General features: G+C 56.1%; 1 protein-coding gene and 1 long non-coding RNA gene across 5 annotated transcripts; one reads left to right on the forward strand and one right to left on the reverse strand.

Moving 5' to 3' along the window:
* LOC112446045 (uncharacterized) lies at positions 1–9,689 on the reverse strand. The gene is made up of 3 exons (XR_003034119.2): positions 6,632–9,689; positions 5,814–6,545; positions 1–5,374 (listed from the first exon to the last, which is right to left on the reverse strand). It is a non-coding gene; the product is annotated as an uncharacterized lncRNA (long non-coding RNA).
* Positions 5,628–24,585, forward strand: LOC132342083 (interleukin-3 receptor subunit alpha). 4 transcript variants are annotated; one of them, XM_059885272.1, is made up of 12 exons: positions 5,628–5,787; positions 9,686–9,784; positions 15,152–15,279; positions 15,816–15,930; positions 16,641–16,770; positions 17,152–17,330; positions 18,070–18,188; positions 19,926–19,952; positions 20,540–20,660; positions 22,220–22,319; positions 23,849–23,930; positions 24,243–24,585. In XM_059885272.1, exons 2-12 carry the CDS (start codon positions 9,721–9,723, stop codon positions 24,315–24,317), a joined length of 1,140 nt encoding a protein of 379 aa, XP_059741255.1. In that variant the 5' UTR covers positions 5,628–5,787; positions 9,686–9,720; the 3' UTR covers positions 24,318–24,585. The 4 variants fall into 4 exon arrangements, with proteins under 4 accessions (XP_059741255.1, XP_059741257.1, XP_059741258.1 ...); XM_059885274.1 differs by having other exon boundaries at positions 17,221–17,330; XM_059885275.1 differs by lacking the exons at positions 22,220–22,319; positions 23,849–23,930; positions 24,243–24,585 and adding an exon at positions 19,690–19,820 and having other exon boundaries at positions 20,540–20,654.
* The last annotated feature ends 757 nt before the right edge of the window (positions 24,586–25,342 follow it).

A 25,342-nucleotide genomic window follows, 5' to 3' on the forward strand; every position in this document is an offset into this window, starting at 1 on the left:
CCTGGAGCTTGCTCAAACTCACATTTATTGTCAGTGATGCCATCCAACCATCTCATCCTCTGTCGTCCACTTCTCCTCCTGCCTTCAATCTTTCCCAGCATCAGGGTCTTTTCTAAAGAGTCAGTTCTTTGCATCAGGTGGCCAAAGGATTGGAGCTTCAGCTTCAACATCAGTCCTCCAGTGCAGCAGCAATAGGGTTTGCTGTAATGGGATTCATTGGCTTGGCTTTTTTTTCCTGTGAAACTGATCCATATCCCTATGAATACCATCATTGTTGGTGGCCGAGTACCTTTTTAGAAAAGTTATCTTAAAAAAAAGAAAAGAAAAGAAGAGGTATCTTTGATCTTGCAGACTGGTGAACAAGTGAGGATTTGAGAAGCTCGGGGAGCAAAAACTGGTTGATGTGTTTTCTGTTTGTCTTTGTTTTATTTTATTTTATTTGGTCTTCCAAGATGTTTTCTATTTGTAAATGAAAATAATTTCACAGTAGGGTTGGGGGAAAAATGCAGCAAAAATCTACCTCCTCAGACAGGGAGCTGGGGAATCATAAGTGCCTCGTGCCCAGAAGCCAGGCTTGGAGCCACTCTGGGGGTGGGGATGGGGGGGATAGGTATGCAAGTTCCCGGAGGTCACAGAGGGCAAACCTGGGGGACCTTAGAGCAAGGAGCGCCCCCTGCCACCCCCCCACCAACACACATGAGGAAGATGGCTTGGCCACTGTGGCGGGAAGTGTTATTTGCTGGATAATCAGGGAAGCCCCTTGTCTCGGGGGAACCCCACGGGCGACGGTTGGGGAGATACAAAATGAGAGTATCTCCTGCCATCTCGGTAAACAAGAAACGTCTCAGCCAGCAGCGAGTTCTGGGCTCCAGATGTGAAGGCGGGCTCCTGAAACTTTGGTCCGCCGCTCCCAGTGGTGATGGCCCTGGGGGCTGTGGGGCAGGGAATGCAAGAATCAGACATCTGTCACTCCTGAAGGCGAACAAGGGAACAGCCTTGGCCCCAGAGAGCTGAGATGCATGTGAAAGGAATGACCTCCGTGAGCCCAGAGGCCCGCACCTTCCCGAACGCAGAACCATCAGTTCGTCAAAGACATCTCATCTTGCATGTCTATGCTGCCTGCCCCCCAAACTTGGGTATCGCTTGGCTCCCCTCCCGCCTCCTCGGAGCAGTTTTCTCAGAGCTAAGTTTTCTAAGAGCGAAGTCTCAGAGCTAAGACTAAGATGCTGTCTTCCGGAGCTCCGAGTCCTAAACATGCCCAAATAGAAAGTACTGGCTACTTGCAGGTCGCGGCTGTATTATTATTATTATTATTTTTTCAGTTGACAGAGAGCAGGCTGGCCTGACTCCCAAGGGCAAGGCCAGGGAGTGTCCTCTGGTCTGCGTTCTGGGCACGTCGTCCCCACCTGAGGCTGAGTGGAAGGGGGTTTTAGGGGCTGTGCTTCTGGGAATACAGAGGGAGACCCCTCCCCACCTCCCGCCTTGGAAACTGACCCACCAGTCCAGCATCTGCATGGACGCTCAGAACCGCCCGTCTGGCTGGGATCCCAGAGAGACAGCGAGCTGTCGTCCAGCCCCCGATGGACATGTGGCCTTGGGATGATGTCCGTCAGCCGTGGGGTCACGGGCTTCCCAGGATCCGCCCATTAGAGGAAACACTCGAGCGAAACCTCGGGCCCTGACCGGGGCACCCTGGTGACCGTGCGCGTGCGTTATTTTTGTACGACAAGAGATCCTGAGAAAGGACACGGAACTGACGGGCCACCACCCACTGGAAGAGTTCAAGAAAGGTCTCCTTCAGCCTTTCGGTATCTCGCGGGCACCCTTCTGGGCTGCACAATGGGAAGGACCCCGATTCAGAGCGATTGGCCGGAGGTAACCTGCAAACGCGCGCTCTCGGTGGCTGCCCTCCCCGACGCGACGGACGCGAGTCTGAGAAAGCGCCGGGAGTCAGTGATGGACAGGGAGGCCCGGCGTGCTGCGCGGTCCACGGGCCGCAGAGAGTCGGACACGCCCGCGCGGCCGAACCACAAAGCTCATCTGCATGAAAGCCGGGAGCGTGAGCCACGGCGCAGAGCAGTCGTCCTGGGTTCCCTTACCCCCGTGTTCCCTGCCCGGGGGACCCCCACCCTGGACCAGTGAAACCTCTTGCTTTCTCAGCACGCGTGTCTCCTCGGATGGTTCGTTCCTGAGCGTCGGAGGAGAGCCCGTTCTCGGCCCCGGGCAAGGCGTCCCCCCGCTCCCCACACCTGCTTCCTGTACCGTGGCTGCTCCGCCGTGCTGGCTGCACCCTCGGGAGGCAGGGGGTGAGGGGGAGGCAGGGGCACAGCTGCCCAGCGCCGGGGCTTGAGAAGCCGCGATTCTGGCCTCCCTCCCGGCCCAGCTGCTTGGAGCCCCGGGCTCGCCCAGTCGCACTCGCGGTTCCCCGTTTCTGTTCCCTGCGGACCCCGCCCCACCTCGAGGGCCGGATCCCGGCCGCACGGTGAACAAGCGCGTCCTTCTCTGGCACTCCTGGTTCTGTGCCGGCTGTTTTGAAGGTGAGGATGGAGCCAGGGTCCCCGGAGTTGGGGACCAACAGGTCTGCGATGCCGGGGAGGCTCAGGGCTCAGCGCACACGTGCCCACAGGCCTCTGTGCCGCAGACCCAGATGCTGAACCTCAGCACCCCCCACTTTGTGGGGACCTGGCGGGGCTGTGAGCAGATCTGGGTGTACAGTTCCTGAAACAGGCCTGGCACTGGCAGCTCCCAGCTCAGCACGTCCAGGCTTCGCTGGTGGCTCAGACGGTAAAGAATCTGCCTGCCATGCGGGAGACCCGGGGTCGATCCCTGGGTGGGGAAGATCCCCTGGAGCCGGGCATGGCAACCCACTCCAGTGTTCTTGCCTGGAGAATCCCCATGGACAGAGGAGCCTGGTGGGCTACAGTCCACGGGAAAACAAAGAGTCGGACACGACTGAGTGACTGAACAAGAATGCCAACACGGGGACTGTGCCCCCATCACATTGTCCAAATAAAACATGTCTTATTTAAAAAAAGAAGAAGAAAAGAAAAAGGGAAAGAAAGAAAACAAATGAAAAAAATAAAGAAAAGACAGAATATAAAGATGGAAGGACAGAAAGGAAGAAAAAAGAAAGGGGAAAAAGAAAAAAGAAAGAAAGGGTGGAAAATAAAGAGAAATAGAAAAGAAAGATGGAAAGCCAGAAAGGAAGAAAGAAACGAATGTGGGAAAAAGAAAGGGGAAAAAACAGATTAAAAGAAATAAGACAGAAAAGAAAGAGAAATAAGACAGAAAAGAAAGAGAAATAAGACAGAAAAGAAAGAGAAATAAGACAGAAAAGAAAGAGAAATAAGACAGAAAAGAAAGAGAAATAAGACAGAAAAGAAAGTTGGAAAGACAGGAAATGAGAGACAGAAATAAAGGAAGAAAGAAAAGAAAGGGGGAAAGAAAAAAGAGAGGGAAAAAGAAATAAAGATAGATAAGACAGAAGAGAAAGAACGGAAAGCCAGAAAGGAAGAAAGAAACGAATGTGGAAAAAAGAAAGAGAAATAAGAAAAGATGGAAAGACAGAAAAGAAGCAAGAAAGAAAAGCAAAATAAAAAGAAAGCAAAGAGAAGGAAAGGAAAGAGGAAAAAAGGGGAAGGAAAAGAGGGTGAAGGTCGAAGCCGGGCAGTCCCCGCGAGGCCCTTCCCTTGGCCCCCTCAGTGGAGCTGACGCTGCAACTCGGGAACGTCCGCGTCTGCACGTCCAGCGCTCACCCCTGCTCCATGGCGGCCGCACCTCCTTGTCAGAGCCCTGGACAGTGGGAGGGCCAGCTGGCGTGTGTCATAACCGCGGGGCCAGCACAGAGGTCAGCGTGGCCTCCTTATCTCCGTGGGCCCCTGCTGCCCCTGCTTCTGCAGAAACCACCGGGTTCCTCCCCCTGCCCCAGCTCTGTGTCGGGGCGCAGAGCAGACACGCTGCCCGGAAAGGGGTCCACTCGGGGCTCAGCGCCGTGCGGGCCATGTCTGCTCTGGACTGACTGCGATCCCCTCACTTGGGTCATCTGTCCCCCTCCTCCGTCTCCCTGGAAGCCCCCCTCGCAGCTCCCCTTCATCCTACTTCCATCCTAGACCACGTGGGACCTGAGACAAGAGGCGTGCACCCCAGGTGGTCATTGTCCATCAGGCATTCTGGAATCGCCCTGTGCTTAGCAAGACGGTCATCATCCCTGAGGGGGACGAAGGGACCAAGGATCTGACCTTTTCCCTTGGGGTGGGGGACAGTGGCTTTTGGATACTCGGGAACCAAGACTCCTGCTCTGTGGCAGGCAGGCGGCCGTCACAGAGGACTCCACGCTGGACAGCTGCAATCCACAGGAAACCATCCTCTCCCGCAGTCCTGGGGATCACATGTCTGAGGTCCTCGGGTCCCAGGACGGTTCAAGGGGTCCCAGGACTGAGATCCCTCCAAAAAGTCTCCTGGGGAGGGTCCTCCCTGCCTCTTCCAGCTCCTGGGGGCTCCAAGCATCTGTCCCTGGGCGGGGGGCCGCCCCGCTCCCATCTCTGCCTCTATCTACAAGCGGCCGTGTCCTATCTACAGGCCCATGTACGAGCAGCCGTCTGCTCAGGACGGCGGCCCCATGGGACGTGGGGACTGCCCTGTCCGAGCTGGACTGTGTGTTACCCTCATCCTTAGCCCTGCGAGAGAGCCCCGCTTCCACAGGAGGTCAGGCTCTGAGATTCCAGGTGGACGTGCAAGGCCTAGGTGGGAGGAAAGGAGACAGGGAGGCAGACGGGAGGACCCGGCCCACGACGCCAGACCCCGTCTGATGGGGTGGAGGCCCGTCAGACTCTGCTCTGCACCCCGGGTAAGACCCCCACGCACAGCCCCACCCAAGAGGTGGGGAAGGCAGACGGCTGCCCCTGGAGACGCAGTCCTGAGCAGCACCTCCTGGGGGACTCCGGGATTTGGCACGCATCTCCTGGCCGCTGAGATGTGTCGTCCGGGGTCCATCATGAGGAGGAACAAGCGAGTGGGGCTGGAACCCAGAAGCTGTGACAGACACACAGGCGAGTGACCCGTGTTGAGCGGGGCCATGGAGGAGGCCCCGGGCACGGGGAAGTCAGAGACGGCGCCTGGGAGCATCTTGGTGGGTGTTCTCGGCTGAAAGGTAGACGTGGGGGACAGAGACTCAGGCATTCAGCGCGTGGGGGGACCCAGGGGCACCTCCTTGTCCCCGCGGGCACGAGCAGTCACTCCCACAGGGACCTTGACAAAGGGGGGTGGCATCCAGGCGACCAGGGCCCCCCAGACATTCGTTCTGGCCGGCTCCAGGAAATTGCCCAAGACTGAGGTGGAGCGGTGGGCAGCCACTGGGGTCCTGACAAAGCAGAAGCTGCAAACGAGAAGTGAGAACAGGAAAAGAAATACTTTGAAAGAGAAAGTGTTTCTTCCAGGAAAAACCCAGGGCTGTTGCCAGGGTCCTGACCCCCAGATTCTAATTCTGACTCGAGGGCAGGGGAGGAGGGGCCAGATGCCAGACTCGGTCACTCATGGGGTTGATGATTCTTATTTTTTTTTCCTGATGAGGTGGAGCCGCCCCCTGCCCCACCCGGAGACTATAAAAAACACTGAATGGGGGAGAAAATACACACCCACACCCATAGAAGTTTTGTTTCTCCTTCAGGAAGCAGACCGCAGCACACGGCCGGGAAATCAAGCCCAGGGTCCACCCCCATGCCAGCAGGACAGGCACGAAGGAGCTGCTGCCTGTCTCCCACTGACGTCAGACTCTGCTCTGCATCCCAGGTAAGACCCCCACACACACTCCTCACCCAGGAGGTGGGGAAGGCAGACAGCTGCCCCTGGAGACTCAGTCCTGAGCAGCACCTCCTGGGGGACACCGGGATTCGGAACGCATCTTGTGGCCGCTGAGATATGTCGTCTGAGGTCCATGGCAGGCTGGATCCAAAGGCTTTATGCCTGAGAAACAATGATAGAGGGTCTATCTAACCAACCCAAGTGATGCAGGTTCGATCCCTGGGTCAGGGAAGATCCCCTGGAGGGGCGCATGGCAACCCACTCCAGTATCCTTGCCTGGAGAATCCCATGGACGGAGGAGCCTGGTGGGGCTACAGTCCAGGGGGTCGCAGAGAGTCGGACATGACTGAGCGCAGGACAGGACGCTGGTTTCAGCCTTGTACGAGCCTGGATGTGTGGTGTATTTTCACCGGTTCTGTGTTTCGTGCTGGGTCTTACGGTTGAACGAATGAGCTGGTCGGAGTGGCCTTCCCAGGACGAGAGGTGCCCGGTAATCACAGTGCCCACCAACGCTTTCTGGCTCAAATTCCTGCCACCTCCAACCCAAGCAAGGTGGGCTGCTAATGTCGAGAGCTCCACCGTCTCCCTCTTCCAATTCTGCGGACCCCAGCCCCCAGCCTCTGGGGGCCCAGGTCTGTCCAGACAGGCCCCGTCCCTTCGTTCTTTGGGGTCACCAGCATACGATGACCACGTTCATGCCGTTTGGGTCTTTAAAGATGTGAGCGCCTCCAAGTGAGGGTGGAAGCCTGTGGGTGGATACGAATGTCACGGGACTGGAGCCCGGTATATGCTGCAGCAGGGTGGGAAGGGGGGAGCAGGGAGCTTGGCTTACCTGAGCAGAAGCCAGGAGCCCACCGCCGTCCTTCCAGGGACATCCCCGAGGGCTGTCTGCATGGATGAAGACGAGCCCCACGGCCTCCTCGTCGGATCGTGATGAGTGAGAGTTGCCCAGTCGTGTCCGACTCTTTGTGGACCATACAGCCCATGGGATTCTCCAGGCCAGAATACTGGAGTGGGTTGCCGTTCCCTTCTCCAGGGCATCTTCCTGACCCAGGGATGGAACCCAGGTCTCCCGCATTGCAGGCGGATTCTTTACCAGCTGAGCCATCAGGCAAGCCCAAGAATACTGGAGTGGATAGCCGTTCCCTTCTCCAGGGCATCTTTCCGACCCAGAGATCAAACCCAGGTCTCCCGCATTGCAGGCGGATTCTTTACCAGCTGAGCCACCAGGGAAGCCCCCTCATCTGATACTTGTTCAGTGTTCGGAATTTTTTTTTCTCCCCGTGAGCTTGCTACCTGAACCACTCGTCGCTCAGTCGTGTCCCACTCTTTGCGGTCCCATGGACCGTAGCCCCCCAGGCTCCTCTGTCCATGGGGATTCTCCCAGGCAAGAAGACTGGAGTGGGTTGCCGTTTTGTCCTCCAGGGGACTCTTCCCTACCCAGGGATTGAGCCTGCCTCTCCTACACGGGCAGGCGGACTCTCTGTCACTGAGCCACCCGGGAAGCCAGAACTCTCGTGGGCAGGGCGTGGATTGTGACGCTGGGCTTATAGGCAGCCTCCTCTCAAACCTGGTGCCTCATGCCTCACTCTCCACACCCTGATCCTTGTTCTTTAACTGGATTGCCAAGCGTCCGTCCCTGTATACCTCCCTGTGATACCGAGTCTTGGGTCTTCCCTGTTGACCTGTCCTGAGAAGGAGTCTCTCCCGGCTTCACCCCGAGTTCAGGGAGAACCACAAGAGTCAGACTCTGGGATCGAATGTGTGTGAAAGCTGGCACTTTGTGGGGGGGGCACAGATCAGTCCTAGGGAGTCTCATGGGAGTCTCGGACCAGGCTGGGGGAGCAGGCAAGGTCCTGGATGGCTGGAGTCTGGGCTGGGTGTCGTGATGGAGAAGCTGAGAAGGCCCTGAAGGATGTGGGGGAGAGTCCTCACCCCTCCTCATCAGTTCCCAGGCTAGATTCTCAAGGTGAGGTGCCCTGGGAGGGGGGCACATTGGGGGAGCAATCCTGAGGCCCTGGGGAGTGGCGGACCCCAGGCAGGGGAGCGTCTGAGGCTCTGAGGCCCTGGGGAGGGGCGGCCCCCAGGCAGGGGAGCATCCGAGGCTCCATCTATGTGGCCGCCGCCCACTGGCCTACAGGGACCGATGGCGGTTGCGTGAATGACATAAGCAGGTGGGGAGGGGAGGGGTGGGTGGGCTCCACCAGGAGACCCCACGGCTGGGACCTGGGAGGTGCGGAATGCAGAGCCCCCGGGGAAGGTTCAGGAGAGCCAGCCTGCTGAAGTGGGGGGTGCTTCCTGGGGACTCCGGGGCAGAATTCTGGTGGGGGTGGTGAGACAGCATGGATTGCGTTACCGTAACTCATTCTGAGCAGGAAACTGAGTCAATGTGATTTCATGCGTTTAACTGCACTTCCTTCCACTGTTTGTGAGTCCAGCATTTCCCGGCGCTGCCTGGAAGGTGCTTTCTGGGCTCCTGTATGGGGTGGTGCCAAGGGCGAGTGATAACCCAGGGCGGGAGTGCCGTAGAGACAGGCTGATACACACGCAGGCACACAGACATACAGGTGCACACATGTGGACATGTATGCAGACATGCACACAGACATGCAAACACATGTGTGCACACAGATGCACCGACACATGAATAAGATGCTCACACAGATACATGTGTGTGCATGCAAGGCCCACAGAGAATGTTTATGCACACATGCACACCTGCATGTACACAGGCACACACAGTGTGCACACAGACGCAGACAGATACACACAGATACACACACGCCATGCACGCACATAAACACAGGTGATGTGTGCTCACATGTGTGCATATACAGAGACATGCAGTTTGCACAGATGCACACACAAGACACATACACAGATGCACACAGGCACCAGACACATAAACACAAGTAGTGTGTGTACACATGCGTACACAGGCACACACGTACAGTGCACACAGATGCACGTATAAGACATGCACACACGTGCACTCATGCAGACGCACACATGCACACAGATATGCACAGACACACACGGGCACATGTACGCACGCTCAGTGCACAAACACGTGAACGCATGCATGCACACATGCACACAGGCATGCACATACACACGTGCGTATAGACAGATACACACATGTGACATATATGTATACACACTCTGCACAGACACATGAACACATGCACACACACAGACATGCGGAGCACACAGGTGCATGTATGTGACACATGTACACATGTGCACTCACACATATACACACTTGCACACAGAAATATACACAGATACACACGTGCACATATATGCACACTCAGTGCACAGACATAAACACATACATGCATACACGTGTGCACACAGACATATTCACAGAGATACACCCATGCACATATATGCATGCAGAGCCACATAAACACAAGTAATGGGTACACACATCCATACACATGCACAGACATATACACAGATATCCATCCATGCCACACACACACATAGACACAGGTAATGTGTGGTCACATGTCTGGATATACATATAAAGAGACGTGTAGTTTTCACAGATGCATATACAAGACACATACACACATGTGCGCACACAGACATATACACACATGTACACAGACATACACACGCACTTATAGGCGCAGTGAGCACATAAACACATGGATGCACATGCACACACAGGCATGTGGTATACACAGATACACACAGGTACACACGTACACGCACATGCATACACACACATGTGCACACATGCACACACATGGGAGGCTCCCCTCCCGAAGCGGCTCCTTGCCCTTCCACCAGGACACCCCCGGGGGGTTCAGTCCCCTCCTGCCCCCTCCCCCAGCTGTCCCCGCAGCCACCCCACTGGTCACTGTATCTTCTCCTGCAGCTGACAACCGCCGTCCTGTGGGAACTGCCTGGCCCATGGCCCTCCCCTGGCTGGCCGTGCTCCTGACACTCATCTGCTGCTCGATGACCACGGACCACGGTAGGAAAAGCCGGAGGGAAAACGGCCCCGTGCGGTGTGCCGGGGTCCCTGGGGCTGTGCTGCTTTTCAGTTAAACGGCCGTCGCTGGGGTCACGGCCGCGCCACTGGGCCGCCGTACGAGATAATCAGCCGCTTCCCGTTGTAGCCCTCTTCTCAGCCGCCTTGGCGGGTACATCTTGCAAGACTCGGACCTCAGAGCCAAGATGTTCATACTGATACGGTCACGAGGCTACGGCCAGAGCTGCTGGTGTAGCTGGGGCGCTGGGATCCGTCTCTTATCTTTGATTTCCTGTCATCCTCTTCCTGGGTCGGGAGATCTCCATGGGAAAATGAGGGTGACGGGCTGAACCCTGTCCTCAGCAAGTCCATGGGCTCAAGTCGTAACCAACAGAACCCCAGAACGGGAGTTGTTTGGAAATACAGTCTTGACACGCGCTCTTTTTTAAATATAATATTATGTATACATATTGGCTGTTTGGGGTCTTTGTTTCAGCATGCAGGCTTTTCTCTAATTTCGGTGAGCGGGGGGCCTTCTCTGTAGTTGCCGTGTGCAGGCTTCTCATTGCCGTGGCTTCTCTTCTTGTGGATCACGGGCTCTAGGGCGTGGGTTAAAGGACAGAGTTTGGGACTTCCCTGGCCATCCAGTGGTTAAGGCTTTGCCTTCTGATGCAGAGGACGCGGGTTCCATCCCTGGTCGGGGAGGTAAGATTTTTGGCCTTTGTAGCCAAAAATCCGAAAAGTAAAACGGACACAATATTGTAACAAATTCAATAAAGACTTGAAAACTGGTCCACATGAAAAAAGAAAATGATAAAAAAAAAATGATGCTTTGGGGGTAACTCCATCCTGTTCTTCTGATGTTCCTCCTGGAGATTTAAGGGAGGTAGGGGGCAGACCAGGGTCAGTTCCCAGGATCCACTGATGGTGGATAGTGAGCAATTTACGAAACCATCGTAAGACTCCTCGGGGGTAACAGCTGATCAAGACGTGAGAAAGGGTGACGGAGATTGTCACGCTGCGTGCCCATCTCTGACAGTCTGGCTGATTTTGGGTGGTGGTTGTGGCTGAAGAGAACATTCAGAGTGGGGATTAGGGGGGCTAGCCAGATGCTGCAGGAGAGGTTCCCCTGGGGGACGCCCCCACCCTCAGCTTCCCCAGGTACAGAAATCGTACGTTGCTTCGTCACCCCGCAGTAAGCGCACCCGGCTCCAGCTGCAAACCCGGGGATGCTGGTGGAATTCAAGGACACATGGAGCCCACCAGGCAGGCGTGTGCCCTGGTGAGGGTCTGCACTGGAAGCCCCGCCCATGCGGACTTCTCTGGCTGACCAGCGGACCCCACACAGGGGCCAAGGGGGCGATGTACTCCTCGGGTTCCTGTCCGACTCCCCCTGCATGCAGATGGGGACCAGGCTTTGGGCGACAGAAGGGCGCGGAGCCGGGCCAGCTGCTCACCACAGACGCTCTGTGATTGCGTCAGACAGGGTGACCTGCCTGCGGTGACAGCCACAATGTTGCGTAACTGAGAGAGGTTTGTTCCTTCCGCAAAGGGTGGTGGAATGGAGGTGTGCGTGTGGCTGTGCATATGTGTGTGTGTGTCTCTGTGTGTTTGCACATATATGGTATGTGTGTATACGTGTGTCTGTATCTGAGTATATGTGTGTGTACATATACACCCACCCCACGCGTGCATGTGTATGTCGTGTGTATACATGTGTGTATGTGTACATGCCTGTGTATATGGATGTGTGTATATGCGTGTATACGCATGTTCACCTACCCCCATACACGCATGTGTGTATTGTGTGCATACATGTGTGGACATGCATGCACGTGTGTGTATATACCTATACACTCACCCCCATACATGTATGTGCATGTTTTGAGTGTATGTGTCTCTATGGGTACATGCATGTATGGGTCTGTGTGTGTGTGTTAAGGTGTTCGTGTGTGTGTGTGCATGCATGTATGTATGGATGAGTGCATGTGTTTATGTGAGTCTCTGTGTGTGTATCTGCATGTGTGTATGTGTGTATGTACATATACACTCACCCCCATACATGCATGTGTGTGTTGTGTGTGTGTGTCTCTATGGGTATTGTGTGTATGGCTGTGTGTGCATGTGTTAAGGTGTTCGTGTGTGTGTGTGCCTGCATGCATGTATGTGTATAGGTGTATCCGTGTGCATCTGTGTATTGTATGTGTGTGTGCATATGTGCATATGTGTCCATGTGCCTTTGTGTGTACATGTGTGTGTGTGTGTATATATGTGTATATGTGTGTTGGGGGCATATGTCTCCCTGGGGCCTACTGGCTTACGCAGCTTTGCATTGAGTTAATAAAATACCATAGTCTCGGGGATTAAGTGACAGATTGATTTATCATAGCCCTGGAGACCAGACATCTGAGGTCAAGGTGTCCCAGGGCTGAGCTCCCTGCAGAGTCTCCAGGGGAGGGTCCTTCCCGCCTCTTCCAGCTTCTGGGGGCTCCAGGCGTCCATCCCTGGGCTGATGGCCACCTCCCTCCCGTCTCTGCCTCCATGTGGCTTCTCCTCTGTGTCCGTGTCTCTGCTTTTCTGTCTCTTACAAGGACCCTGTCCTTGGGTTTAGGGCCACCCCCATCCAGGAGGACCTTAATTCAGACCCTTCACTCCATCACGTCTGCAAAGAACCTTGTTTCCAGAGAAGGTCCAATTCTCCGGTCCTCTGATGGTTTGTCGGGGAGGCTGGAGAGAGACCAGCGTTCATTCCACGCCAGCTGGCTCCATCATCTCCTCGGAGCAGTGTGTAGAGGCCTCCCAGGGCGTTTTTCAGGGGCCGCAACTGCAAGGACCACAGGTTGCTTCCGTCTGTCTCTCCGTGTCGGTATCAGTCCCATGACCACAGCTGGTGACCAGAGGGGCTGGGAGATGCGGGAGCTCTAGAAGGGGAGGGGGCTTCCTTCACATCTCAGGATGCTACCCCGCCCCCCACGTCCTGCCTCTTGTCTGCCCCCACTGTCCTGGGGCCCAGGCTGCTGCCCACTCTGGGATCACATCAGGCCCTTTGTAAGGAGGGGTCACTGACCACAGGCAGGAAGTGACCTCCTCTCTAGGAGACACAGTGAAGGAAGCGGGCTGCAAGCTGCAACATTGTAACATGACCCACCCTTCAAGCCCTCCTAAAAATACAACCTCGGTGGAACTGCATCGGAGGGGCTTGTGGGTACAGGAGACAGTGGAAGAGAAGGAAGCACCAAGGCATATGGAGAAGTGGTTAGTCTTTCACCACTGAGTCTTAATTAGCGCATGGATTTTTCATAGCTTTATCAGGGGAAGGACGTGTTCTTCTATTTCTAGTTAGCTGAGAGCTGTTAATCTCCAGGGGTGTTAAAACGCTGTCAAAATATTCAGAAAGGAAAAACAAAGGCTGTGACTTCCCTGGGGGTCCACTGGTTAAGACTCCGTGTTTTCAGTGTAGGAGACACGGGTTTGATCCCTGCTCTGGGTCCGAACATCCCGCATGCCATGTGGTATGCCCAGAAGAGAAAAAAGTAAATGAAACAAGGGGCAAAATATTTCCTGCTTCTGTTGAGGAGATCATCAGTTTTCTGTTTAAAAAGGGTGAATCAAAAAAAATTAAAAATAAAAGGGTGAATCATAGTGATGGTTAAAATAACCTTGCCTTCTTAGAGTAAGTGTCTGGGATCAAGAGGTATTACCAGCTTTATATGTTGCCCTATTTTATGTACTCACATTGTGTAAAGGAATTTTGTATCTATGTGATATTGGTCTCTAGTTTAAGTTCAGTTTAGTTGCTCAGTGGTGTCTGACTCTTTGCAACCCCATGGACTGCAGCACACCAGGCTTCCCTGTCCATCACCAACTCCCGGAGCTTGCTCAATCTCATGATCATTAAGTTGGTGATGCCATCCAACCATCTCCTCCTCTGTCGTCCCCTTCTCCTCCCACCTTCAGTCTTTCCCAGAATCAAGGTCTTTTTCCAGTGAGTCAGCTCTTCGCATCAAGTGGCCAAAGGATTGGAGCCTGAGCTTCAGCTTCAGTCCTTCCAATGAATATTTGGGACTGATCTCCTTTAGGATGGACTGGTTGGATCTCCTTGCAGTCCAAGGGACTCTCAAGAGTCTTCTCCAACACCACAGTTCAAAAGCATCAATTCTTCAGCGCTCAGCTTTCTTCATAGCCCAACTCTCACATCCATACATGACTACTGGAAAAACCATAGCTTTGACTAGAGGGTCTCTAGTTTACTTATATTATTTATTTTGGGCTTCCTTGGTGGCTCAGACAGTAAAGAATCTGCCTGCAATACAGAAGACCTGGGTTCAATCCCTGGGTCAGTAAGATTTCCTGGAAAAGGGAACGGCAACCCGCTCCAGTATCCTTGCCTGGAGTATCCCATGGACAGAGACAGGAGCCTGGCGGGCTACAGTCTATGGGGTCACAAAGATTCGGACACGACTGAGTGACTGAACCGAACTGACTGCCCTGAACGGCTGTTTTAACAGACTTCTCTATTACTTTCATCGTCTGCCATTTATGGCGCGACTTTTTTCTTTAACATTTATTTGGGTCTTGGTTGTGGCACTCGGGTTTCTCTCTAGTTGTGCTGTGCGGGCTCCGTTGCCCCGAAGCATGTGAGATCTTAGTTCCGTGACCAGGGATAGAACTCACGTCTGCTGTACTGGAAGGTGGATTCTTAACCACTGGGCCACCAGGGAGGTCCCAACGGGACGGTTTCTAAGCCCTGATACTTCTGTTCAGAGACAACATATTCCCGCTTCTCTTGTGTGTCTAGGAACATTTTATCCAGTGCCATCCTGTAAACCCATCCTGTAAACCCATCCCATAAACCCATCCCGTAAACCCATCCTGTAAACCCGTCAAAGCTGGAGATGTAAGAGACGTGGGTCCCATCCCTGGGGAAGGGCCCTGGAGGAGGGTATGGCAGCCCACTCTAGTACTCTGGCCTGGAGAATCCCATGGACAGAGGAACCTGGCAGGCTGCAGTCCACGGGGTCGCTAAGAGCCGGACACGACTGAAGCGACTTAGCATGCACGCGTGCGGTGTTGCTTTCAGCTGTAGAGCAAAGTGGATCAGCCATATGAACACAGCTTTCTTCAACACGTGTGGCTGACAAAGGTACATTTCCTAACCACAAGGATGGGAGAGGTGACCTGCTTTCCTGATGTTTCCCCCCATATCATTGGTGAGAAGCTGGGATCACTAAGATGCTACAAATTCCTGATTTTGAATTTGTACAAATTCGTGGTTGCTCCTGGCAATCACGTCTCCGCCTAGAACTCAGCTTCCCAAAGGCTGACTCCCCACACGCAGTTTATGCCTTGTGTGTCTCTCCCACTCTGTAGCCATCTCTGATCCAGACCCACCGATTAAGAACTTAAGGATAGATCCAGAAAGAAAAAGATTGGCCTGGGACCAGCACGGAAATGTTTCTGAAATTGGGTGTTACGTCAATTCGAAAATTTTAAAAAAGGTAAGCCGTCTTCCCTGTACTTAGCCTCACAGAGACATGGGTTCCACCCTTGGGCCCAGGGGTCATTTATGGGCACCACGGCTCAAGACATCCACAGTGGTACCTACTGGACAGGATTGGTGTGAAAAGGAGCTGAGATATTGCAGCTGGACAGACAAGCCCAGTTGAAAGTGGTGTTGTTGTTCAGTCGCTCAGTCGTGTCTGAGTCTTTGCAGCCCCGTGGACTGCGTCACGCCAGGCTTCCCTGCCCATCACCAACCCCTGGGGCTTGCTCAAACTCATGTCCATCGAGGCAGTGATGCCATCCAACCATCTCATCCTCTGTCGTCCCCTTCTCCTCCTGCCCGCAACCTTTCCCAGCATCAGGGTCTTTGCCAATAAGTCAGTTCTTCACATCAGGTGGCCAAAGGATTGGAGTTTCAGCTTCAGCCTCAGTCCTTCCAGTGAAAGTTCGGGGTTGATTTCCTTTAGGATGGACTGGTTGGATGTCCAGGTGACTTGATTTTATTGTGAATAAGTGGCTTCATCTCTCTCAGGCAATAGAGAAGCCCTATTGCAGTCTTGGCGACTTGTCGTGCGAAGTGAAAAACTATACTGTGAAGGTGATAAAAGGTCAACCGTTCTCTGCTTGGATTCAGTATCCAAAGCAAGGTGAGGGGTAGATGCTCTCTTGGGGTTCCGTTTGCTTTTGATCACCCGTTAGCATTCTGAATACCGAGGTAATGACTTTTAACTTGGATGGATGGGTCTGCAGTGATGTAGCTTTGTGGGAAAAAGGCCATTTCTTGAGAGTCCCTTGCACAGCAAGGAGATCCAACCAGTCCATCCTAAAGGAAATCAGTCCCCAGTGTTCACTGGAAGGACTGATGTTGAAGCTGAAGCTCCAATACTTTGACCACTTGATGCAAAGAACTGACTCATTTGAAACGACCCTGATGCTGGGAACGACTGAAGGCGGGAGGAGTAGGGAACGACAGAGGATGAGATGGTTGGATGGCATCACCAACTCGATGGACATGAGTTTATGATGGACAGGGAGCTGGTGATGGACAGGGAGGCCTGGCGTGCTGCAGTCCATGGGGTCGCAAAGAGTCAGACGCGACTGAGTGACTGAACTGCACTGAACTGATGTTCAAATTCGTGTCCACTGAGTCCTTGAGGATTGACTGGTTATCTCTCCTTGCCGTCCAAGTTAATGTCCGCTGACAGCTCAGTGACTCCGTGGTATATACGTGTATTCTTTCTCATATCCTTTTGCATGACGGTTTTTCCCGGAACAGAGGGTAGGTGGTCTACAGAGCCGGACCCTGTATCGAGGAGCTCACTTTCCCCACCCCTCCCTCTTCTTTGCGAACCCCAAGGCAACCCCCTGGCGGCCGCGGACAACCTGACCTGCCGGGTGCACGACGTGGATCAGCTCAGCTGCAGCTGGGCGGTGGGCGAGGAGGCCCCGGCGAACGTTCAATACCATTTCTATCTGAAGCACCCCTTGTAGGTGTGACCTCGCGCTCCGCCGGGCTCCGACCCCAAGCCCACCCCCCCAAAAACCCAGGGGCGGGCTTCAGGACGGGGCTTTAGGGGGCGGGCCTTCAGGGGCGGGGCTTCAGGGGCGAGGGTTTCGGGGCGGGGCTTCAGGGGCGGGCCTTTGGGGCGAAACTTCAGGGGCGAGGGCTTGGGGGCGGGGCTTCAAGGGCTTTGGGTTGGGGCGGGGCTTCAGGGCGGGGCGGGGCTTTGGGACGGGGTTTCAGGGGCGGGGCTTCATGATGGGGCTTTGGGGGCGGGCCTTCGGGGCGGGGCTTTGGGACGGGGCTTTAGGGGCGGGGCTTCAGGTTCGCCCCCTGACCCTGCCCCACGCGCCTGCTGCCCGGCCAGGAAGACGTGGCCATGTCCCAAGTACATGCAGAACCAGCAGGGCGTCAACGTCCAGTGCCATTTTGACAGCCTCTCCCTTCAACCTGAACGCCAAACTCTGTTCCGTTTCCTGGTGAATGGTACCAGCGGTGGCTCCAAAATCCCCTGCCGCCAAATGACCCATAGATTGGAAGAAATTGGTGAGAAAACGTGAAAACCTCCTTCACGTGCCCCCCCCCGCGAAGTTCCTTGGCTTTGCGATCCTGGCATCTTGTGGCGGAGAGTGGGGCAGGGTACCCCACCCTTGGAACCAAATGCCTCAAGCTGGGGGCTGTGTGTTACTCGCTCAGCCGTGTCCGGCTCTTTGGGACCCCATGGGCTGCAGCACGCCGGCCCTCCCTGTCCATCACCAACTCTCGAAGTTTACCCAAACTCATGTCCATTGAGTCCATGATGCCATCCAACCATCTCATCCTCTGGTGTCCCCTTCTCCTCTTGCCCTCAATCTTTCCCAGCATCAGGGTCTTTTCAAGTGAGTCAGTTCTTGGCATCAGGTGGCCCAAGGATTGGAGTTTCAGCTTCAGCATCAGTCCTACCAATGAATATTCAGGGTTGATTTCCACAGGCTGTAGAGCGCTCGGATTTCAGTCCTTGCCGCTCATGGGCTCGCTGGTTCTGGCTCCCTGGCTCCAGAGCACAGTCTCAACAATTGTAGCCCATGGGCGTAGCTGCTCCAGGGCATGTGGGATCTTCCTGGACCAGGGACTGAACTCCTGTCTTCTGCACTGGCAGATGGATTCGTATCCACTGGATGGGTCCACAGGGAAGGAAGTCCTAGGAGGCCTGTTTTAAAAGTATCTTTGGGAAACAATTTTTGTTTGTTTACTTTTCCTGTGCTTTACTCATTGAAGTGTTGTTGTTTTTTTTCCCCTCCCCTAGAAATATTAGCTGCCCCGAACATCACAAAAAAGTGGTGTAACGAAAGCTACTCATTCATGGAATGGGAAGTAAGGAGTCTCTTTACTGAAGACATCAAGTATGAACTTGAGATACAGAAGGTAAGCATGCCGCCTCCCAGGTGAGCATCTCTTGTGGTCTGATGCCCAGGACTCTGGAGTTTTCGGGGTAGTCAAAGCGTCTGAAGAAAAGAGGAACCGTAAGATAAGTGACTGTGGTGAAACCCGAAGTGATTGGTTGTTTGGGACTCCCCCGGCCGTCTGTCGGTTAAGACATCCCCTTCAGTGCTGGGGGTGTGAGTTCAATGCCTGGTTGGGGACCTAAGATCCCACGTGCCCTGAGGCCAAAAAAAAAAAAAAAAGGAAAAAACAGAACGTAAGAGAGAAGCAATATTGAAACAGATTCAATAAAGGCTTTAAGAATGGTCCACCAAAAAAAAAAAAAAAAAAATTGAGACAGCAACAACAAAAAAAGCGTTTGGGTGTTTGAAGGACAACGCTGACCTTGGAAAAGAAGTCAGAACGTGCAGGGAAGTTTTCTCTCGTGTTTGGGGCGGAGGACGCATGCTCAGCTGTCGTTCAGGAGACAAATGATGTGATAGACGAGGCTGAAACAGACACTGGAGAAACCCTCTGAGTGCATGTCACGTGCACGCATCTGGGCTAACTCCCGGCAGTCATATCCGACACTTTGCGCCCCCACGGACTGCAGCCTGCCAGGCTCCTCTGTCCATGGGATGCTCCAGGCAAGAACACTGGAGTGGGTTTGCTCGTCCTCCTGTAGGGGATCTTTCTGACCCGGGATCGAACCCGAGTGTCTTACATCCCCTGCACTGGCAAGCAGCTTCTTTACCACTAGCACCACCTGGTCGTATGTCACAGAGCTTGCAATTTCCGTGTGAGAAATGAAATCCCTCCTCCCCACCAAAGATGGTACCCAGGCGTGCATAGACCCTATGTGTAAAGTGTTCCCCAAGTTCGACACCACTTGAGGGACGGGATGACTGAAATATGGCCACAGAGTGGAATCCTATCCACCAAGAACCGGAGGGTCCTATTTTACAATAGCCTGGACATGGAAGCCACCTAGATGTCCATTGACAGAGGAATGGATAAAGAAGATGTGGTCCACATGTAGACGATGGACTGTTACTCAGTCACAAAGAGGAATGCATTTGAGTCAGGTCTAATGAGGCGCGCAAACCTAGAACTGCTCATACAGAGCAAAGTAAGTCAGAAAGAGAAAAGCAAATGTACATTAACGCCTGTGTAGGGGAGGAGTTTGTCTCAGATGGTACCGAATCAGCCTGCAATGCAGGAGACCTGGGTTCAGTCCCTGGGTCGGGAAGATCCCCTGGAGGAGGAAATGGCAACCCACTCCAGTATCCTTGCCTGGAGAATCCCACAGACAGAGGAGCCTGGTGGGCTACAGTCCATGGGGTCACAGAGTTGGACATGACCAAATGCACACACACAGCCATAGTGTGTGTATATAAATCCCAAACTCCTAATTTGTCCTTCCCCCAGGTACTTTTTCATCCATTGACACGTTATATGCAGTTACCTCTATTTATTATTTTCATGGGCTTCCCTGGTGGCTCAGATGGTAAAGAATCCGCCTGCCAGAACAGGAGACCCAGCTTCGATCCCTGGGTCGGGAAGATCCCCTGGCAACGCACTCCAGTCTTGTTGCCTGGAGCGTCTCATACGTATGACATCTGTGATTTCTGTTCAGTGAGTGATTAGTGCCGACTTTTCTGTGACTGTGAAACCGCTCGGACCAATGAGAGCCTTTCTTGGGTCTGGATCAGACTCCCACGCCCTCCTGTTCTCTTACAGGGCACGGACCTTGCCTACAAAGAGGAGGTGGGTGTCCATCCCGTGCGGCCCCCGCAATCTGCCGTCCCAAGCACAGGCTCCTTATTTCCATCAGTGTCCAGACCCTCTGAGACGAAGCTCCCCAGTGCACAGACTGGGCGTTATCACCTACATACCCCTCCTTCGCGGCTACATCCCTCAGGACTTGGTGACAGCATCCTCACGCCCAACTGACCGAATCTAACCGGCAGAGGCGGCTGTTCCCACCGGCAGTCATGAGTGCCGGTGCAGAACCCATCTCCCTTGTCTGTCTGTGTGCCTCCCTCCCATCTCTGCCTCCGTGTCCACGTGGCTTCTTCTCTGTGCCCATGTCTCCGTTCTTGTGTGTCTTGTGAGGACCCTGTCGTGGAGTTTAGGGCCACCCCCATCCAGGAGGACCTCATCTCAGACCCTTCACCCCATCACCTCTGCAGAGAGCCTGTTGCGTAATAAAGGCATCTTCTGAGACTCTGAGCGTTAGGACCCCCCACACGTGAATCTGGAGAGGCCCCGCTGCACCCCTTCCCAAGCCCCCGTTCTGCAGCCCCAGACCTGCAGGGGTCTCTCCCTTCCGTCTGCTTGATTTTCAACTGCAGACAGAGCTCAAGGTTTTGGGGCTGAGGAATCCGGGACCCTACACAGTGAAGATCAAGGCCATGGACTCCCTGTTCTTCGAGAGCAGACCGGCAGGCCAGTGGAGCGCCCCGCAGCACCTCGGTGAGGGGGACGCCCCTCGGGACTCTCCAGGGGTGGGTGTGTATTGGGGGCGGGGGTCACGGAGACATGGATCCCTGGTGGGCAGCAGCCTGCCAGACACTCTGACCATCGCTGCCCCTTCATGCACCTGCTCCAGGTAGAGGGGACCATCCACCTGCCTCAACCCGGTGCCCCAGAGAGGGCTCCGGGGACCAAGGCTGAATTGTGGAGGGCGGGAGACAGCAGATGGTCCTGGGGAAGCACCCCTGTCCCCAATCCCACTCAGCCCTGCACCGCAGCCCAGCCCATCATACGGGAGGTGTGGGCTGGTATCCGGGCCTTTGTCTCCCACCCAGAGTCCCCCTGGGGATGGGCTGGTAATGGGGTCTTTGTCTCCCATCCAAAGTCACCCTGAGGATGGGCTGGTATCGGGGCCTTTGTCTCCCACGCAGAGTCATCTCCCACCCAAAATCCCCTTGGGGATGGGCTGGTATCGGGGTCTTTGTCTCCCACCCAAAGTCGCCCTGGGGACGGGTTTTCCTCCCCAGTTAGAAGGCCCTCCCCAGGTAAGAGCTGCTGGGTGTCTGTGAGCTCTGCTCCAAAACCCCACCTCCTCTCTGGCCCCAGGCCACACAGCATTCCTGATGTGACCCAGCAGGAAACCTGGGGCTCCAGGCTGAGGCCGTGGCCTGAGTGTCCTGGCGGGAGGGGGAGTGGGGCGGCTGTAACAAATGACCACAGATGAGGGCTTAAGCAACAGACACCCACCCTCCCCGAGCCCTGGAGACCTGACGTCTGAGGTCAGGGGGTCCCAGGGCTGAGCTCCGTCCAGAGGCTCCAGGGGAGGCTCTTTCCCGCCTCTTCCAGCTTCTGGGGCCTCCTGGCGTCCATCCCTGGGCTGGTGGCCGCCTCCCTTCCATCCTTGGTAGACTTTGCGCCCAAGTTGTTCCATGGAGATACGCAAGGTGCACTGGAGACGGCCATTGCCAAAACTCTCAGAAGATAAACTTTTTAATGCATTAAAAAAAAATCCAAAGGGATGTGAAAAATCCGTGATGACCACATATTAAATTCGAAGGCTGACGCAGGGGCGCACCCAGGTCGCTGCAAGCGAAGGAGGTGGTGATGGTTCCCCTGGGAAACAGACGAGCCCACGGGATCCCATGGCGTGTGCTGTGAAAGCGATAGTCACTCAGTCGTATTCGACTCTCTGTGACCCCATGGGCCGTAGCCCGCAGGCTCCTGTGTCCATGGGATTCTCCAGGCCAGAACACTGGAGTGGGTTGCCATTCCTTTCTCCAGGGGAATCTTCCCGACCCAGGGACCCAACCCGGGTCTCCCGCATGGCAGGCACATTCTGTGCGCCAGGCTCCATCTGGTGGTCAGTGGCGGGGGCAGCGGGTGGGTACTGGTATTCTGGCGACTCGGGAAGGATTCCCGCGTGGCCCGGGCAGTGGGCGCAGGTGGCTCATGTCCACGGGGTGCATCGCGCTCTTGGGCGCGCCCCTGAGTCCCCCGCCCCGCAGGGAGGCCGCGGCCCGGCCCCGCCCGACGTTTCCGGCCCGCCCCTTCTTCCGTAGACTGCGGCCGCAAGGACGCGTCCTTCCCGATCTGGCTGGTATACCTGCTGGCCCCGCTCGGGGCGCTGCTCCTGGTGGGGCTCGTCTTCCTGTGTCGCAGGTGAGCCCCGCGCGCCCGCCCCCCGGGTTTGCGCTCCGGAGGTTTTTTTCTGGAGCGGGGCACGGGCAACCCACCCCAGTATCCGCTGTCTGGAGAATCCCCACGGACAGAGGAGCCCCCCTGAGCGGCTGACACTTTGTGGAGCGCGACCCGTAGGCCCGGCGGCGCGCGCTCCCGCCCGGACCCGTGCGCCCTGCGTCTTGGCCGCGGGACGCGCGCCCCCGTGGTCTCCGGCCGCCGCTTCCAGTCTCCCCAGCGGTCTTTTATCAACCGGACCCTGGTTCCCCCCGGCTGTTCTCTCCCTCCTGCAGAAGCCAAGGAGCCCAAAGTCCACAGTGCACCATCCGGGGAGCGCGGGGGTGTCCTGCCTCCCCGGGCCCCCAGTGCGCGTGGGGCGCGCTGTCTGCGGCCAGGCTCTGCGGCTGGTCCCCACACGCCCCCTGCACTGTGCTCCTCACAGCTCGCCGCGACGCTCTGGGCCCCCACCCCGCCGCCACCAGCAACCTCCGCACTGGCCTCAGGGAGGCCTCCCGAGCCCAGCAGACAGGCAGCAGGCCGACGCGGCGGCGTGCTGCCCTTTCACCCCTGACCGTGCCCTCGCGGTGCCGTCCAAACGCCTGCGCCCTCAGCCTCATCCGTGCGCCGCCCTCCGTCCACCCCTGGGGCTCGGTGCGGCTCCTGCCTCGTGAAGCTTCTGGTTTCACACGCGCACACACACACACACACATGGACAGACACACATAGACACACAGACACACACGGACAGGCATACACAAACACACATAGACACACACACACACAGACATACCCAGAAACACACAGACACACACACACAGACACACACACGACCCCATACATATACACATAGACACACACACATGGACACAGACGGACACACACAGACACACAGGGACACACACAGACACACACGACCCCATACATAGAGACACAGACACACACAGATACACAGAAACAGAGACACACACGGACACACAGAGACACGCACATAGACACACAAGCACACAGAGACAGACCCGGACAGACACACAGGCGCACACACACACACAGACATACCCAGAAACACAGACACACATGGCCCCATATATAGACAGACAGACACACACACACACACACACACACACCGCCCAGCCAGGGGCTAGGATTGGGAGTGGATAGGCCGCAGCCCCAAAGGAGGGGGTCCACCCGCTCCCAGCAGACGCCACTGGGCGCGGGGAGGTTGCCATGGTGATGGGATGGGGCGGCCGCCATGGTGGTGGGATGGGGCGGCCTCCATCCTTACAGGATCGCGGGGGAGGTGCCGAGAGGGAGCTGACTGAGCCGCCGCCGCCCTGCTGAGGCTCTGATTTGTCTCCGGATGGTGTGGGGCGGGGGCTTGGGAACGAAGAGCCCCTCCCAACGGAGGGCGGAGTCCGAGTGCCTGCAGGCCTCGCTGGGGCCCTCTGGGGGGCGCCGCGGCACCACCGTGCCGCGCGGGTTTCACACCCGCCGCGTTGCTCTTCTCCTCCGAGGTGGCCGTTGATGCAGAAGCTCTTCCCGCGTGTCCCTCACGTGAAAGACCCCGTCGGCGACAGCTTTCAGAACGAGAGGATGGTACGCGCTGCGCGGGAGCTGGGGGTCTGGGCCGCGCGCCCCGCCGGGGGGTCGGGGGCGGAGGGGGGCGCACTTCCCGCTGGCCGCGGCGGTGGCCGAGCAACGTGATGGGCAGGGGAGCTCGCCCCAGAGGCGCGGGCCTGGGAGCCCGTTCCCGAGGCGGGGGTGCACTGTCGGGGCCCCTGCGCTACCCGAGGCTTTCCGGGGTGAACGTGCCGCCCAGCGCCCCCACTCACCCCCACCCCTGCGCCCTGCAGATGGCGCCGCCCCGCGCCCCGCGCCCCCACTCACCCCCACCCCTGCGCCCTGCAGATGGCCTGGGACCCCGAGCAGCAGAGCCAGGAGGAGTGCCCGGTGGTCCGCGTGCAGGTGTTGGGGGAAACGTGAATCTCATGCAACCGGGGCTTCGTTTTTCCACCGGGAGCAGGGCGCACAGCCGGCCTGGTTGGACGCAGACGTTTGCGGCACACTTGAGGATGGGAAGGCCTGGCGCACCTGACCGGGGGTTTGCCTTCGTGCTTATTTCTCAAATAAAGGGCTTTTTGACCTGCCACGGGCACCCTGGAGGTGGGGGTCACCCCGCAATGCCGCACAGCCCCCTGGACACCCCAAATGCCCACTGTGTTGGCTGGCCTGTAAATGGTTGCATTTCCCATTTTGTGTGTGTTAGTCGCTCATTTCCCCTTTTAAGCCCTTTAAATCACTTAATTGAGCTAGGTACACACACACACGTCCCCACACCACCAGCTGCAAGGTTGAATCTGGGGGACAGGGGCAGGTAGACTTGGGTGCTGACCTGCCTCCAGAGACAGCGGGTCGTGGCCCCGTAGGAAAACACCCACCCCCTGAAAGCCCTGGTGCGCTGAGAAGGTAAGGACTCCACCTGCCTAACCCAGGGGGGGGAAGGGTCCCCTGGAGGAGGGCATAGCAACTCGTGTTCTTGCCTGCAGAATCCCATGGACAGAGGAGCCTGGTGGTCCATGGGGTTGCAGACATGACTGAAGGGACTCACACACACACAGACACTGAAAACCCAGGGGAAAGGACTCAGCCTGCCCCCTACAGGAACTCAGGGCTTCTCGGGAGGGACCTCAAACCTCTCTTGTCTTGTGTACACGCTTCAATTTCTCCTGCAAAGAATTCACCCCAACAGCAGAGGCGGGCTTGCAAGCCTGAGGGAGGGAAGCCAGCTGGGCGTGCACCTGCGGTTATCCCACTGGAGGTGCTGAAGGCACCTGGTAACACGTGTCCCGGGTCTGACCACTGGCCGTCAGTGCAGGTCTGGGCTGACAGGTTCCTGACTCAGTCCGCCCTAGCGGCCGGGTCGGAACTGAGGACACCTCTGCCTGGCGGGTGCCAGGCTCAACCCCTTTTGGCGAGTGCTGGCTGATCCTTGGTCCCTGTTCCAGGTC

Source organism: Bos taurus, chromosome 3 (assembly GCF_002263795.3).
Source record: "Bos taurus isolate L1 Dominette 01449 registration number 42190680 breed Hereford chromosome 3, ARS-UCD2.0, whole genome shotgun sequence".
Lineage (NCBI taxonomy): Eukaryota > Metazoa > Chordata > Mammalia > Artiodactyla > Bovidae > Bos > Bos taurus.

Bases quoted from the DNA above. Each gene is read 5' to 3' on its own strand.
- LOC132342083 (XM_059885272.1), top strand. From the start codon at position 9,721: ATGGCCCTCCCCTGGCTGGCCGTGCTCCTGACACTCATCTGCTGCTCG. The intron at 9,785-15,151 runs GTAGGAAAAGCC...CCCACTCTGTAG, and splicing joins CTCGATGACCACGGACCACG to CCATCTCTGATCCAGACCCA. The intron at 23,931-24,242 runs GTACGCGCTGCG...TGCGCCCTGCAG, and splicing joins GCTTTCAGAACGAGAGGATG to ATGGCCTGGGACCCCGAGCA.